The sequence below is a fragment of the Petromyzon marinus genome, chromosome 12, assembly GCF_048934315.1.
Source record: "Petromyzon marinus isolate PM22_M1 ecotype Great Lakes invasive population chromosome 12, UKy_Petmar_22M1.pri1.0, whole genome shotgun sequence".
Taxonomy (NCBI): Eukaryota; Metazoa; Chordata; class Hyperoartia; order Petromyzontiformes; family Petromyzontidae; genus Petromyzon; species Petromyzon marinus.
This window is the reverse complement of record NC_133678.1, coordinates 4,673,798-4,689,980: the sequence shown is the minus strand read 5'-3', so window position 1 is coordinate 4,689,980 and position 16,183 is coordinate 4,673,798. Positions and strand designations below refer to the sequence as shown.

Genomic DNA, 16,183 nt, shown 5'->3' with positions numbered 1-16,183 from the left:
ATATTTGTTACTTTAAAAAAAGGAAGTGTTGTTTAAGACGAGTGCATTGAGTCTGTTGTTAATGTGCACCACTCGCCAGCAGCAGTACTGTATCAGCAAATTGAATAAAACACGTATTTATATTTATTTTCTCTCTAAAGTCACAAACCGTGGCCTACCGCAACGTTTACACTGCTTGTCACGCGTGCGGCGGACATTGTCTGTTGTGGAATCCCGGTAATATCGCCGTGGGGGACGAGGATGTTTGGGTTTCTCGCGTCCAATTTGGCAGGGCGGCCACGAGCAGCAGCAGCCAGCCTGGCGTGTTCTACCCAGCCTGGACCGCACCTCGGCCATGGCCTGGCCATGCAGTGCGCATGACCCGGAGAGTCAGGGCAAAACACACACACAAAGTCAACGGTCCCCCCCCCCCCGCGCCCCCGTATAGCCCGAACAGACTGTTGGGGCAAGGGCTGTCAGCGAGTGACCTTGCGAATGCAGCGATGATACGCACAGTACTCGGATTGTAAATGTTGTGGCTTGGCCCTCCAACACACACCGGTTAGTGCTGTACTAGTGACGAATTGACCACGTTCTGTTTACGTGACAACCCTGACTAGTTGGCTGTGTCGGGTGGTGGCGGGTTTTAACGCCACGTCTATATATTCGCGATCTAAAACCAAAAAGTACCTATTATGGATGAAACACACATTCCGCTGCTCCTGACGCGGTTATCTGGGCTAGAACCACCTGAAATGTGAAATAATTGCAGTTGCTGCTCTCTGCGTCGACATCGGCAAGCGTACGACAACAAGAAGAGCCTTAGGAGGGCCCGCTCGGTCCACACGTGGGGTGAGCCAAGCACCACGCCCGATCGATCGATGGCCTTCGTCTCAACGCCCCACGGTGGTGGCGTTGTTCACCCACCGACGCCGTGGTACTCGCTCGAGGCCGAGTCAACCTAGGGGAGGGCCCCGGTTCCCGGTTTAGAGATCAATCGGCGCTGGCGTTGGTGGGACGCGAGCGGGGTTCGAAATCGAACTCGGTTCGCCGGGTTTTCCCACGCGCGGCGGACTGACCACTGCGCCACCGCCCACTGGGCAAACACCCCCAGAGCACCATCCACAGGAGGGGTCCCCACGGGCAGACGTTCGCACTCAGGGCACAACAATGCCTCCGCTGAATTATCCTGCCGAGGTCCATTGTGTGGCGTGGGCTTGCCGCGCTCTATCTCTGGGACAGCTGGCGGACCCACCCCACCCGCCCATATCTACACAGAGGCGTCAACTGGGGTAGCCGCGATATGGCGATTTTGTGCGATATATCCCACGAAATATCGTACAAAATGCAAAAGGTGATGTCGGTGTAGCACTGCAATTACGTACGGTACATTACTTACTAAAATATATATATTTTTCTACCTACGTGACTTTACCGAAAGAACCAAAGAGTATGGATTCCTGCAGTCACGAAAGGCCGGAGGACCTCCGCTTGAGGCAAGGTGAAGGGGAGCCCCTCGAGAGGGAATGTTGGCCTACTCTTCCACGCCGGTCGAGTATTTTGGAAGAGGCGGGAGTTACCCACACTTTACCCCACCACATCTGCCGATCGACTGTGCTCTTTACCGCTGGGTTGAAGAGGTGTAGTGGGAGATTTTATTTTTAAAATCAGCTTCCTCATTTCAACTGGCACGCCAGGAGATCGAATCACCAGGAGAGAAGCATTGAGTCCTGTGTGTGAACCATTAACAACCGAACGATGTGAGCTATCGTGGTAATTGTATGGCGTGTTTTTTTTTATTTCATTCTGTAGCAATTTCAAAGATAATTTTTGTTTTATACTTCTGGATTTAAATATGTATGACACAATAAAGAGTAATATTTAATGTTCTAAATATATACTAAATAGCGGTGGTTCTTAACTTTCACTGCCCCCTTCAACCCCTTTGTTTTTCAATCGTCAAAAGAAAAACAAACCTAGAATGTTAATACATACACCTTCTAAACAAATCTGGCAATGTCTTGCACCCCCGTGGGATGCGTGCGCCCCACATTAAGAGGAACCACTGCTGTACAGCTATGTCCGCATCATTAAAGTAGTGTTTTGCATTTCGGTTTAATTCTAAATAACGCCTTGTGTAACTAACTACGTGCACAATATTATAATTAGAGGCGTTTGTCAAGTTGCAATGAACAGATGACTTAGGGCAAGGCCTGTATTTTGCGCTAAGCAACTTTTTAAGTAAGATTGTATTCATTTGTACTGGAGGTATCGGTAATGCCCAACAAAACCAATGCAGTACACTAAACGTGCAAAACACGATCGCAAAATCATGGGAAACTGGTGCCGATAGTGTCAGACTTTCTTCTTATTATTATCGTACTGTGACTAATGATATCAGGGCAATTGTAATGCCACTGAAAATGCGACCTATAATCAAAAAGCCATGGGAAAGGGATATCGCGATAATCGTCAACGTGACATGTTATATCGTATCATGAAAAATAATATCGTGGCAACCCCTAGCGCCAACACGAAATACTGTATAATCACACACATGGGAACCCCTTATCGCGATAATCGTTGTGACATTTTATATCGCAGCAGAGCGGAGGGTACAAATCGGAATCTATATTTAGACCGGGAGGAATCCGATGAGCTATGAAGTTCTTTTCGCCGGCGCTCGTCAAACACCGGGTCAGCGCAGTTGAAAACTCATCCTCATTTTCTTCCTCGGTTTTCCCACTCCCCTCCCGACTCGGATACACGGGAAGCAAACACAACGAACGAGTCCATGAACTGTACGAAAAGGCATTAGCACGGTTGGCTACGTACGGTGCGATAGAAATTCAACAGCATACGTACATTGTTCAAAAGTCCAAATGATTGTATGCTCAAATGAGAATTGGAACATTGGTTCTCACATCTCCTATTTACAGCCCTGATGAGCCAGTGGTAGAAATGCCACATTCCTATGGCAGGGCCCAGTATATTCATACGACAGCATATGTTGACTTTCCCCCAAAAAACCTGCTATTTCGTTTATCGCCCCCCAGGAGATAATGGTTCTGAGTCAACCCCCAACCAGGATTTCTCTGCCTGTGACTATCTCGTGCTGTGTCTTGAGACGGTTGTATTCAGACGCTATATACAAAGCCAACAATGTTTTGAACATCGTAGTGAAACGTACAAAGGACACGACGATTCATTATTTGATTAAAATATATTCTTATGATAAACTCACCACGCACGATGCATTGCAGTGCGCGCACATTCTTGAGTTAATGTCACGTTCAGGCTAACGGAGTGAACGACATTGTGCAAACTTTAACGAACAAAAAAAATAAACAATAGAAATGAGACCGTCTGCTACGGGACAAAGTAAAAAATCAATACCGGTACTTACATCGAATTCCTGGCCATGAATTTGAACAATGCATCAAATCAAGTGGCAACGGGTGGCAGTGAATCATTACACGCCTATTTGCCCAGCAAGTGATTAAAACCACATGCTGCACATGTTATACATTACACCATTATTAATACTATTATTATTCTACAACAGTGCAAGCTAATAATGACGCAGTGGTGGCGACACTGGGGTTAGCGCACAGCCGTGACAAACCTCGCGACCCACATTCGATTTCCGGCCATGGCTAAAATTAGTGGCGAGAAATATCTGAACCGGTTATGTCCCCCACCAACCACCAACCAACTCGCTCCCTTCACCAGCCCACACTGAACGTTGTCGTGAAATATGGTAAAAACAAAACCCCATTACTGACACAGCAGGGAAAGATCTTCATTTAGCAATAGATTGACAAAGTGTTGTAAACTACTATGGTAAATTTATAACGGGATGGGGGGGGGGGTGCACACTATATTTAGTGAACATGATCAATGATAATTTTGGCAGGACATTAAGGTAACTGGACTGTATGCTGGTTTAATCGCGGGAATAATCAGTACAGTATAACCATCGTAACGATGTATCCGGTTCATCGACTTACATTTAGGGCGTAATTTCAGCCAGATCTATGGCTGCGGCTACAAGTCACGCACCGCATTGCTCAATCTAGCAGTGACCGGGAAAATATCCGGTGAGAAAAAGAGGCCTGCTCGCACGTGTTATTTATGTGCACATCTGGGGAGGGCATACTGTATAGCTCGTGGTCGTTTGCAGTGCAGAAGGCCAATCCACAAAGGGATGGTGTTTGAAAATAATGGACTCGATTTGAAATCGCTATATCTCTGCAACCACGAACCGCCCATGAATTAAACTTTTACCACTTGAAAGGGCGGGGCATAGAGAGGGCGGGGCATAGAGAGGGCGGGGCATAGAGTTTCAAATGATTACCGCTAGATGTCTCTCCCAGCGCACAAACAGCCCCTAGCCTCAGTCATTCGCTTGACGCACTGCCTCAACGTTGGATAGGTCCCACGGGACCGCTAGACTTGGCGCTACACTCTTGGCCCCCAAGATCCTCAGACATCACCACACCCTGCGACTTTTTCTTGTGAAGATACGTCAAAGACCTTGTTTTCGTGCCACCATTAGCGACTAATCTGGATGACCTCAAAAACAGAATCACGGCAGCCGTGACTTCAGTGGAAGAAGACACTTTGAGAGGCGTTTGGGATGAATTCAGTTATCGTCTCAATGTTGTCCGTACAGCAGGTGGAGGGCACATAGAGCATTTATAAAATGTTTAGAAAAAACTTGATAACTCATTAAAACGTTTGTAACTTTTTGTGTAATTGTAACATGTTGCTATCGTGAAATATACTGCTTTTAAATTGTGTCCATCTTTCTAAAACACCCTGTATATACCTGTCAACCCATACGGTTTACCCGTATTCTTGTACAGGGAAATTGAGTTTTAAGGTCCATAGGCGTACAGCCGTTTCAATACGGGCAAAATAAATGTTTTCAATATGTTTCTCCCTTGTGATGAGACTTTGTAGGATGAACGTTGAGATTTACAATGGCACAGGGTGACCAATAAGGTCTGAAATGGTCTGTAATAAGGTAGGGCACTGATACGGGGTTGACAATGTATGACTATGCAGCGAATGGAGGAGCCGAGAGTGGAGAGATCCCCAACCCAGAGGTAGCAACGTCACGTGCAACCTGCGAAACGGCGATCCCCTTGCACGCCCGAGGCCTGCGATTGTCCGCGGAAAGAGGATCTATTCCCGAATTAGGGCTAGTCTCGCGTGTGTGCCAGGCGTGGGACAGATCACCAATGATGTCATCGACGATATGACAGAAAGACCAATTATGTGAGTCTACATGGGTATATGTTGTGAGTCTGTGGGTCTATGCGAGTCTGCGGGGTCTCTATGTGAGTATATGGCTCTCTGTGTTTATGGGCCTCTGCGTGTGTCTATGTCTCTATGTGAATCTATCGGTCACCGTAAGAGTATGAGTCTCGGTGTGAGTCTGAGTCTGTATGTGAGTCTATGGCTCTCTGTGTTTATGGGCCTCTGCATGTCTATGTCTCTGTGTGAATCTGTGGGTCTCTGTGAATCTGTCGGTCTCCGTAAGAGTATGCAGCTCTGTGTGAGTCTATGGGTCTCTGTGTGTCTTTTTTGTATTGGTGTGGTAACTTTCTGACCCGCCCCTGCCGGACATCTGTGAAAAAGAGCTTCATAGCTCATCGGATTTCTCCAGTATGAAAAAAAGATTCTAATCATAGGGGTCTCTATGTGAGTCTATGGGTCTCCGTGCGAATCCTGTATGTATTGTCTTTGTGCTGTTCGCCTTTTGGCGTTCTATGGTCGAACACTGGTTGAGACGAGGCAAAGTATGATCCTCTGTGATCCTCTGTCCTTTGTTACAAAGAAGGCTGTCTCTGGTGTAGACCAAACCGTTTCAAAGACAAAGCATATATCACCAGAGTATGTTTATTTGGTTTGCATGTTCACCACACGCGTGGTTAATTGCAGACACGGTTCCTTGCAAAAAGGTTTATGTTTGGTGTCCGAACCAGAAAGGCTAAAACCTCTTCTTATACAATGATTCCAGATCGCCTCTGGCGTACGACGAGAAAAAGTGGCCCTCATCAGCAATGTTGGATTCGCATTGATGCCCCCGGGGCAAATCCGGCAAACCAGCCGAGTCAGCGGACATGCAGGCAAACATTGCTGAGCGGGCCGAAACGGTGACAGCTGTTGCAGAGACGGCTCACCACTGCCACCTAGACTCGCCCCCCCCCCTCGTTCGCACGCGTTGTGAAATAGCGCGGCATTGCAGAAGCAAACCGGGCACCAAGTGCGATGTCACAGGGACTTAGGCGCTGCGATAGATGATGGTGGTGGTGGTGGTGATGATGGTGGTGGTGGTGATGATGGTGGTAGTGGTGATGGTGGTGGTGATGATGGTGGTGGTGGTGATGATGCACCGTCTGCTTCTCCCTTCCACGCCGTCACACAGATGCCCCAGGTGGCATTAGGGGGGGCTCAGCTGCATCAACAGCCCCCCAGAGAGAGAGAGAGTGTAGGGAAGTCTGTGAAGTGCGTAGTTGGGTTTAAGAGGTACCCACGTCCACTGTAGCTCGTGTTGTCCGAGCCATTGTATTTCACGGTATGGGGCCGTTCATAAATGACGTCACGCGATTTTGGACGATTTTTTTACCCCCCCCCCTTCGTCACACGGCGTCACAATAAGTCAGACCCCCCCCCCAAAAAAAATAAAACATGCTTCAAATCGCTTTAAACTATTGTCATTGTAGTGCGTATTTAATGTGGCGCTGCATTCTGATGTTGTAGGAGAAAACATGTATTACAAAGTCTATTTAATTAAGTAGAACGTGTTGTCTATATTTATTTAAAGTTACGCATTTTCACGTGACGTCACATTTCTCAACACCCCCCCGACTCGTCACACATCGTCACAAATGTCTGACCCCCCCCCCCCAGGTGCGTGACGTCATTTATGGACGGCCCCTATGATACGATATAATATTTTCGCGACCCGACAAGTATTGCAATATCGATTTCTCATCGCCTTGTCAATGTATTGATTTGTGCCGTTGTGTAGTTCCAGTACACAGAAAGATGACTTCGATTGCAGATTTTTGTCACTGTGACGTTTCATACTGATAACGCAAAATATATAGTGCACGTGCAGTTAATTACTCGAGAAAAAATTGTTGTGCAACATTAATTCAAAGGGAAATGACTACTTAGGCAAATGAACGATTGTTATTTTATAAATATTTTTGACGGGGAAAAAAAAGTTTTTGTTTCATTGTCACAAGCAACGATAACCGTGGCGATAACGTTAATTTGCCAAACAGACGATGTGGTTTTCGTGGGCCTTATAATGCCATAATTTATTGTAGAATCGCGACACCATTGCGACACGAATCGTAAACCATGTTCTGCAGAGCTCACCCTGTAATTATCACAGACTTCTAGACCAATGGCCATTTCCCATCGTTGATTTTTACGCTCTGCGTGAATATATATACACACACACACGCGCACACAGTATGCACATCTGTTAAATATTATGTTTGCATTGCAACGATTGCACTCGCTCGAGAGTGCCTGTGATACTCTGCAACAGCCTCGTGCGTAAAAGTTGCAAAAAAATGTTTTCACCAAACAAAAATAACAACACTCGGCAAACGTGGTCGCTCGTTGGGTCCCTCCGACCTGCTGGCACTTCAACGACTGCAAAGGGAAATTGGACTTTCGCCACCGATCACACAAAAAAAAAACATTCGCGAACGCACCCGTCATGAAAGTTACACAGCAGGCCGACATTACGGGCAGCAACGAACGGCTGTGTTTGTTATAAGGGGCCGTTCATAAATGACGTCACGCGATTTTGGATGATTTTTTAACACCCCCCCCCCACCTTTCGTCACACGGCGTCACAAAAAGTCAGACCCCCCCCACCTCAAATATGACGTCACAAAGATCTGCCCCCCCCCCCCCACCAAAAATAAAACACGCTTCAAATCGCTTTTAAACTGTTGTCATTGTAGCGCGTATTCAATGTGCCGCTGCACTCTGATGTTGTAGGAGAAAATATTTATTAAAAAGTCTATTTAATTAAGTAGAACGTATTCTTGGTTCTTTCGGTAAAGTCACGTGTTGTCTATATTTATTTAAAGTTGCGCATTTTGATGTGACGTCACATTTCTCAACCCCCCCCCCTCGTCACACATCGTCACAAATCTCTGACCCCCCCCCCCCCAGGTGCGTGACGTCATTTATGGACGGCCCCGAAGGGTCGTGTTCATTTTCATACAAATTATGTAATGTGTGATTCGTGCTTATGTATCACTACATTGCACTTTGTTACGTATCATATGATTGCTGAATAATGGGGTTCATAAAGGCGATAATTGTGATCTAGATCCCCACACCTCCGATTAGAGTGGTTGGCTATGTACGGTGTGAAAGAAGTTCAACATACATATGCATACATATTCATGTTGAATACGTTTTAATTTATCGGCCCATTTTCAACTATGTTTAAAATCAAACTCGGAAATGGTTTCATGTACGGTGCACATTCTGCATAATGAGGTTTTTTTGGGTTAGATCGCGTAAATATAAACGTGTGGTAAACCCACCTCCACCTGACACAGCCAATTAGTAAGGTTTGTCACGTGAACAAAACTTGCCAATTAGTGACTACTTCAGCACACCGCTTGTGTTGGACAGTAAACCCACAACATTTACAATTTGAGTACTGCGAAGTTTTCCCTGGCGATTACAAATAAGTAATATTAAAAAAAAAACTTTTTTAAAAGCACGCTTTTATGAAATGTACTAGTAGTAATGGCAGAACTCCACGACTCCAGGAAGTGGCCCCGAAGCTTGCCACAACGTAAGGGGACCGTGGTGATTTACAGCCAACGTCAGTTGACCGTGGACAATTAGACTCAAGCCGAAACATATATAAAAAAAATAATGTTTACAAATATGTTTTTTGTAATGATAGAATATAGTATTGTCATCAGTATGACATAAGTATACCAATTTTGCAGTCGATACCACATTGGCAAGTGGGTTAAAATTGAGTTACAAGATTTGACGATACAACAACAACAGACAGACTGAGTTAATAAAAAGCGTGTAATAAAAAAAACACAGCTTCCTCAGGCGATTTTCCGGTCTCAAACGGAGTAAGATGATGGATAACACTCATCCCCAAAGCCTACGTGTTCAATTGCACCGTGCGGTCGGTACGCGAATGGTTACACACGTAGGATTATTCATCGTTCACAGAAGAGGTGGCTGCTGAGTGCATTATAAGCAGACATGTGAGCTGACTAACCGTGGGCATTTTGTCTCGGTTTGTTAATGAAACGCCACCGCAATGGCTGATCATTGTGTGCAATTGCGATTCGAGCCAGTTGCGGGCTTTTCGTGAGCCAGAAATTCACAAGTAACCAAACTTCTCATCTCCAGCTCTACAGATTCAACGGAGGAAATTTCCTGGCGAACTTACCTGGACACAGACTTGTATACGAGTTGCTATTCACCCAGCCGTGCACAAAGTTTAATCCTCTGTCCTTTGCCACAATGTTGCGAGCCTGTTTACTATTCAAACATGAGTCGTACATCATAAAATGTCTTAAAGATACCCCCTCTCTTTTACCACGTTCCCAGTCACATTCGGTAAACAGCGCCACGTCTGTTTAACGTGAGAGCCATGCAATGTGTCCTTATTGACACTTTTATTTGTTGGCCTTCATGCACCTGCCTCTACACGGGGTGACTAATTGATGTCCCAATTGTAAAATGTTTCCAAAATTTTGTCCCCGCCGTTGTTCAGCGTTCTTTCATGGGAGTGACGAAATGATAAAGAAAGCACATTTTACCGAGAGAAGATGCAGTACAATAGAGCATCATCTGCAGCAGCAGCAGCGGCCGCCATGATCGATACACTGCTGGATGAGGGCCTCCTCAAGCCGCTGCCAGCTCACGATTTTGTATTATTCATACTCGACCGTTATACCTCCGAAAGTTGAAGTTAATGACAATGAATAGTAAGGTATTAATGTGCCCGTGGGATGACACGTTGAATGTATGCATAATACGGTAATGGTGCGTCTGTTGGCATGGCACGCGGATCGCAAATATGGACGTGAGCGATGAAATAAAACGAGAGACACAACGCTTGAAATTGTGCTGAGGCACAGACGGAGAAACACGTGTATTAAAGCGGCTCACACAGGTTAAAGGCATGTTTCTTGTTCACACTCGGCACTTTAACAATTTTACTGCTCACACAGTCATATGCACTATATATTCTGTATATCAGGGGGTGAGGCACCTCCTGAGAGCAGTCATCATCGCTGAGAGCCTCATAGGACCACACACGAACACACCTCGGTATTTATCTAGTAATAACGCAAACAATAATTGCGTCTGATTTGTACCGTTAACCGAGTGCGCTAAAATTAGAGCCGTGGTGTTTCCAGATCGACAATGTTTGCCTCGAGTACCTGACCAGTACGGAGGGCTAAGATGCTTGCAGTGAAGGGTTAAATATTATTTGCAGCCTATTTGGATGGGGAGGCCTCATGTGGCCTTGGGCCGTGTGAAATTAAGTCATGGGCCACAGGTGCCTCCCCCTCGTGTATAAGGTGATCCGTGCACGGTGACGCACACGTTCTGCAATGAAAATTATGCGTTTGGCAGTTAGATGTGTCAATGGGTTGATATTGTGTTCTATAATTAGCAACACTACAGTCAGCTGTGTAAGAAAATCCCTTTGTGAGTGTTCTTAAAGGAAGAGGCAGTCAAAAAAATCCCAAACAGCACTTATCTTGTAGGCATACACCTTTGTTGTACTGTAGTTCTATGCTCCCATGTCTGTGCTCCCTAACTATGACGAAATTTTACAGAGCAGACGATATGATTATCGTGGACCTTGTAGCGTAAAACGTATCATAGGATACTCTTTGTTGTTTTTCGGTAAAGTCACGTCGATAGAAAATTAATAGATCACGACGTTTCGATCGAAACACAAGCAACCGTCATCAGGTGAGACAACCACAGCAGAATTGCTGACGCAGTGCTTTGAAGTGATTGGAGGAAAAATGTTTGAACGGGAATAGGCGGGAAACAGAGCGGAAAACCCAGAGGCGACGGTTGGGAACCGTTAGAGGAGAAGGACAGGGATTGGCTGGGTGGGAAATAAAAAAAAAACAGTGAGGGAAGATTCGAGAAAGGGGGGCTCGAGAGATACAAAAGGGGAGAGCGCAAGGGGAGGCGAGGGGACGTTCCAGGGAAGGGACGAGCTTCACAACCAAGCACCAAGCCCGGACCGTGTGCCATTTGGCGGTGGTGCTGGTGGCGTTGTGAACTGGTCCTGGGCCTCCCCCAGATCGCCTCGGCCTTACTGACTCTCGCTGAGCTGCATTGGCTTCCGGTTGCCGAACGAATGCATTATAAGGTCGCACACGTTAGACACAAAGCGCTTGCCACAAGTGAACCGCAATACCTCGCTGATCTCGTCAAGAAGCATAAACCATCACGCGAAATCCGGTCATCCTCGCAGTGGCTTTCGGCTGGCCATCGAAACAAAGACGGTCACCGCACTTTCAGATGCCCTTCTGCGGTCGTCTGGAACGCTCTTCCTTTCAACATTAGCAAGGCCGCTGGAGCTATGAACTTTAAAACCTATATTGAAAACGAATTTCTTTAGAACTGATTTTTTGTGTTTAGTTTGTTGTACTTCCCCTCGCACCTCTGATTAGTACGGTTGGCTACCTGCGGTGGGTGCGAAAGAAGTTCAACGTACACACGTACGTACGACCCAGTACCTGGTGCTGCACCCGCCCTCGCGCTCCTGTACAGTGTGTGCTGTGCGCTCAGGGGGCCGCACGAGAGCTGGTACCGTCTCGTTGTTCCGCGGCAGGAACATGGGCCGCTGCACAGACGGTGGCCTCTGGGGTGGCGGCGCCCGGTCGCTCGGGTTCGTCACCGCCTCCTCGCTTTTGGCTCCCGCCTCCTCCAACGTGGCGTACAGGACCTCGGCCTCCCTCGGCGCCGCCTGCGGGAGACACGCGTCAGCCCTCGCCGGCCGACGGAACGTCGCACCGTTCGTCTACCCCGCTCGCTCGCCCGCCCGCGGGTTGACACTGACACGTGCGGCGCTGGTGCCGGCACACCTGGAGGTCAATGAGCAGAAATGATGTTTGGGGCCCTCCCCACCCCTAACTCTGTGGATTCATGAACTCTTGAGTGAGGTTACAGGGAGAAATGTTCACAAGAGACAGAGATGGAAGTGAGATGAGAGATGCAGACAACGTTGAGATGAGAGATATTAATAAGCTTTTATATTTATTAGGGTTATAATTCTGATATGTGGTGCACTATTTTTTATTACTTAGGGGCAAGAAGGTTTGTTGACTTTGTTTGGGCCTAGAATCGTCACTTTTGAAAATTCGAAACTACAACTTTGGCCAGGGCTTAATTTCTCACTGAATGTTTGCCAGGTTGCCCATTGACTGGGAAGAGTCAAGTGAATAGTAGCCACCACAGCTGTTTTAAATATTTTTTCATACCGTTTTTTTATGATTAGCCATGCTCTTTTTCAATAAAATTGCTCATGAAACATCTAGGCTTTTTATGTCTTGCTTAAAACCAGATAAAAAAAGGGCATGACCAAAGCTGTAGTGGAATGCGTTTGTTTGTCAGTGGAGCTAATTTCACTCAAGCCCTATTTCTAGCAACAGCCAGATGGATTGGTGACACACCAGCCATGGTGCCCAAAATGGGTGGAATGGGGCAGTCTTAAATTCAAGGCCAGGGACCTACAAGACCACGGTAGTGAGATGTTAACTACTTTGATTGATATACAGGAGTCTGTGGGTTCGATCCTGACCCTGAAGCCTGTATATTCGGAGTCTGCATGTTCTCCCTGTGGTTCGTGTGGATTTATCTCTGGGTCCTCCAGTTTTTCCCTCCACATTTAGAATTAACATCATGCGTTAATAGTATTTGGCTGCTGTACATTTCCACATGATAAGCCACTTCGTTACGCTATCATGTGTGGCCAGGCCGCTTCTGAAAAAAACCTACACAACTCAGTGGGCTTTACCTGGTAAAATAAAATATATAGTTTAGTTTCTAGTTTTGAATAGTTTAGACCATGGTCGAGGCTGAAATCCACAAGGCTGTTCTAAAAATGCTGTGTGAAGGAGGGGGGTAGTCCCAAAATGTAAAGCTGTCTTAAATATGACCATGAATCAATACTAATCACACGATCAATGTATTGTCACTGGTAAATATCAGTACAATAGCAATTATGTTGGGTCATCAGGGGTGGGGGGTGGGCACATCTCCACATGCCCCCCACCAACTCCTCGATCTGCCGCTGAGGCCTTCAGGCGAAGGCCATTGTCCAAGGCCAAACCCTCTTAGCTGGCTGATTAGGCGCAGTGGGCAAAACTCGTGTGGCAGTGGTGAAACTGCCACACGAGTTTTAAACAAACAAAAAAGACGGAGTCATTACATTTAAATACATATTTGTAAACTATTCATTAACTTTTTTTGTATAATATCGCCAAATCAGCCAGTACATTTTCTGACATTTGTCATCCAGGAGAAATTACACACGACCAGTTTGAAATGTGACCCAAGTCGTTGAAACTATGGGAGCTATGTACTTTTAAATCTCAATTAAAAAGTATTTCTTTAGCATTGCTTTTTGTGTTTATTTTCTTATCCCCCCCCCGCCCCCGCCGCACCTCCGATTAGCAGGGTTGCCTACGTATGGTGCGAAATAAGTTAAAATAATCACAAACCATTGTTTACATAAAGGGACTGAGTGCGTGCTTATTTGTGCGTAAAATTAGTCCAGTGTCGTAACATCTCCTCTTTTGAAGGAGACTTAAAAGGCCTCTTAAGCCAAAAACCAGAAGGCACTTTGCACTCCGTAAAGAGTTTTTGTTCGCTGCTTGCCAATAGCGTGATACGCGGCATTTGTAACGTACAGCATAGTTTGGGCTCAGCTGAATTAAGTGGAAAACCAGACATGCAGTCCATGTTCTTCTGGTGCATAAGTACAAGGACAATACAAATAAGAATACATGAGGTTAAAAACAAGTTTTTCAATGCACACATTTTTATTTGCACTCAAAAGTTTAAAATACATTATTTATAATTAATCAAATTTGATGTGCCGAATGAAAGTGGGTGGCTTGCATAGAGAAAATGAAACGTATCGAAAGGAAGCCATCCCCTTTTAAATGATTCATTCTGTGGTCAAAATAATTTATTTTCTAGCTTTGAGTGCAAATAAAAGTGTGTGCGCATTGAAAAACGTGTTTTTAACTGAATTAAGTGGAAAGCCAGACATGCAATACTGTACATGATTTATGGTGCATAAGTGCAATGACAGTGGTGCCTAAATACAACTAAGAAAAACTCAACACATTAGTTCATAACACAACTATAAAAGCAGCAAAAACATTTCAGGTGATGTTTCATCAAATATTCCCTAATTCCCCCTCCCCCCCCAGCTCCTTTTAGAGCAGTGAGTCTGCGTACACAGTACTGTAACGTATTTAAATTGAGTTAAATGTGTTTTTTAAATCCATGTTTTACGGGCCCACAAAACCAAATTTCCAGCGACAAACAGCACCATTGAAGGTGCAACAGTTATATACAGGGCGTCCCATAAGTCTGGAATCATAGCGAAAAAATAACTCATTCGTATTTTTTTGGTTTCTGCAGTGGCTGTGGAATGGCCAGCAAGAAGCACCGATCATCTCACACCACTGGATTTTTTTTTAAATCTCTGGGCGCACTTGAATGTGCTGGTCAACGCGGAGAAAATTCAGTATTGAACATTTGCGGCAACGCATTATTGACGCGTGTAACACCATCACCCCTGCTCCCATTTACCGTGTGCTTGCTGACCGAGTTCATTTCGTCTGCAGTTGTGTATCAGGAGCAACGGTGTGACATATTGAGCACGTTCTGTGAATAAAAAAGTTACCATTGCCTTTTTTGTATTATTTTCCCTACGATTACAGACTTATGGGACACCCTGTATATAGGAACTTGGGATGAGAAATGACGGCAGGGAATTCCAAAGTCGAGCGCGTGCTTCGCAGAAAAGCCAGCATAATTCCCGGCACTGTATTGACAACATCATATAAACGACGACGCAGGCTCCGCGATACTTTGGCAGTGAAGCTAAAGACAAGTTTTGGAAAGTAAAAAAAAACAGGACTGTTGGGAGTTATTTCTTTGCGGAGTCAGTTATTTATAAGAGCTTCAAATGTTGGGGTATTTCCAGTGCACATTGGCATGGACACAAGCGTGGATTTAGAACAGGGACGATTAGGCGGGCTGCGGGGGAAGTTATATCGAGAGAGAGAGCAAAAAAAAACTTAACATTTATTAGCAAGCGGCGATAGCCAGCGGGCCGGGTGGTTTGGGGGTGGTGGTAGGGTGGGAGTGATAAATAATGAAATAAGCTCGACGTGAAATACGATTGGGTCCTGCAAAACAGCCACACATGGCGCTGGGTGCATGCAGAGTTGTAGTTACAGGATGGTGGTGGTGGCGGGTGAGTGGGTGGCCAGAACCGGCTCTATCCAGCCGCTCGGGTTCGAGGTACAATGCGTATCGACAGGAAATGGCTCGTGAGGTTTTTTTTTTGGGAGGGGTGGTGGTGGTTGTGGGGCACACCGCGCAAACCAAGGGCTGTTTATCTGCATTGCATTGCGCGTGCGTTTGTTAAGTCCTTCGCATGGAGTCTTTGCTCGCAAGTTGGGACCTGGTCCCCCCCTTCCAAGTCTTTCCCCAAACAGGGCGTCGTAGCCACCATATATTGTTTTTTTTTGTTTGTTAAGTGTCCGGGCCATTTCTAGATAGGGCTTATTTAAAGAGACGCACTAAATGTTGAACCGATGAGTTGGTTTGGCAACCCCTCCTGGATTTGGCCAGGAATCTCTTACCAGGAATTGGCATCGATCTCCCCGGTGACTATTGAAAGCATTCCGGAATAATATATATTTTTTTGTCATTTATTTTCTTTCAAATGTCCTTTTTAACATCTTTAGGGATAGCTTCAGTCCGAGAGCTGGCGATCCCACGTGAACCCCCATGTTGGTATCAATATGCCACATGATCAACAACACACACACACCCCAACATGCACAGTCAGTGGCGTACACACACACACTGTCGACCAAACGCTACATTCACACAAGTCAAC

General features: G+C 45.8%; 1 protein-coding gene and 1 long non-coding RNA gene across 5 annotated transcripts in view; one reads left to right on the top strand and one right to left on the bottom strand.

The window, feature by feature from the left end:
• LOC142924320 (uncharacterized) overlaps window positions 1–12,568 on the top strand; it is a 38,948-nt gene extending 26,380 nt beyond the window's left edge. The window contains exon 2 of the long non-coding RNA XR_012941517.1: window positions 11,870–12,568. This is a non-coding gene — a long non-coding RNA (uncharacterized LOC142924320). The remainder of the gene's footprint in view (window positions 1–11,869) is intronic.
• Window positions 1–16,183, bottom strand: part of LOC116941657 (uncharacterized) — an 81,940-nt gene that overhangs the window by 10,111 nt on the left and 55,646 nt on the right. For all 4 annotated transcript variants that reach the window (XM_032952962.2, XM_032952963.2, XM_032952961.2 and 1 more), the window contains one exon: window positions 11,849–12,004. In XM_032952962.2, coding sequence (XP_032808853.2) covers window positions 11,849–12,004 — 156 coding nt within the window. The remainder of the gene's footprint in view (window positions 1–11,848; window positions 12,005–16,183) is intronic.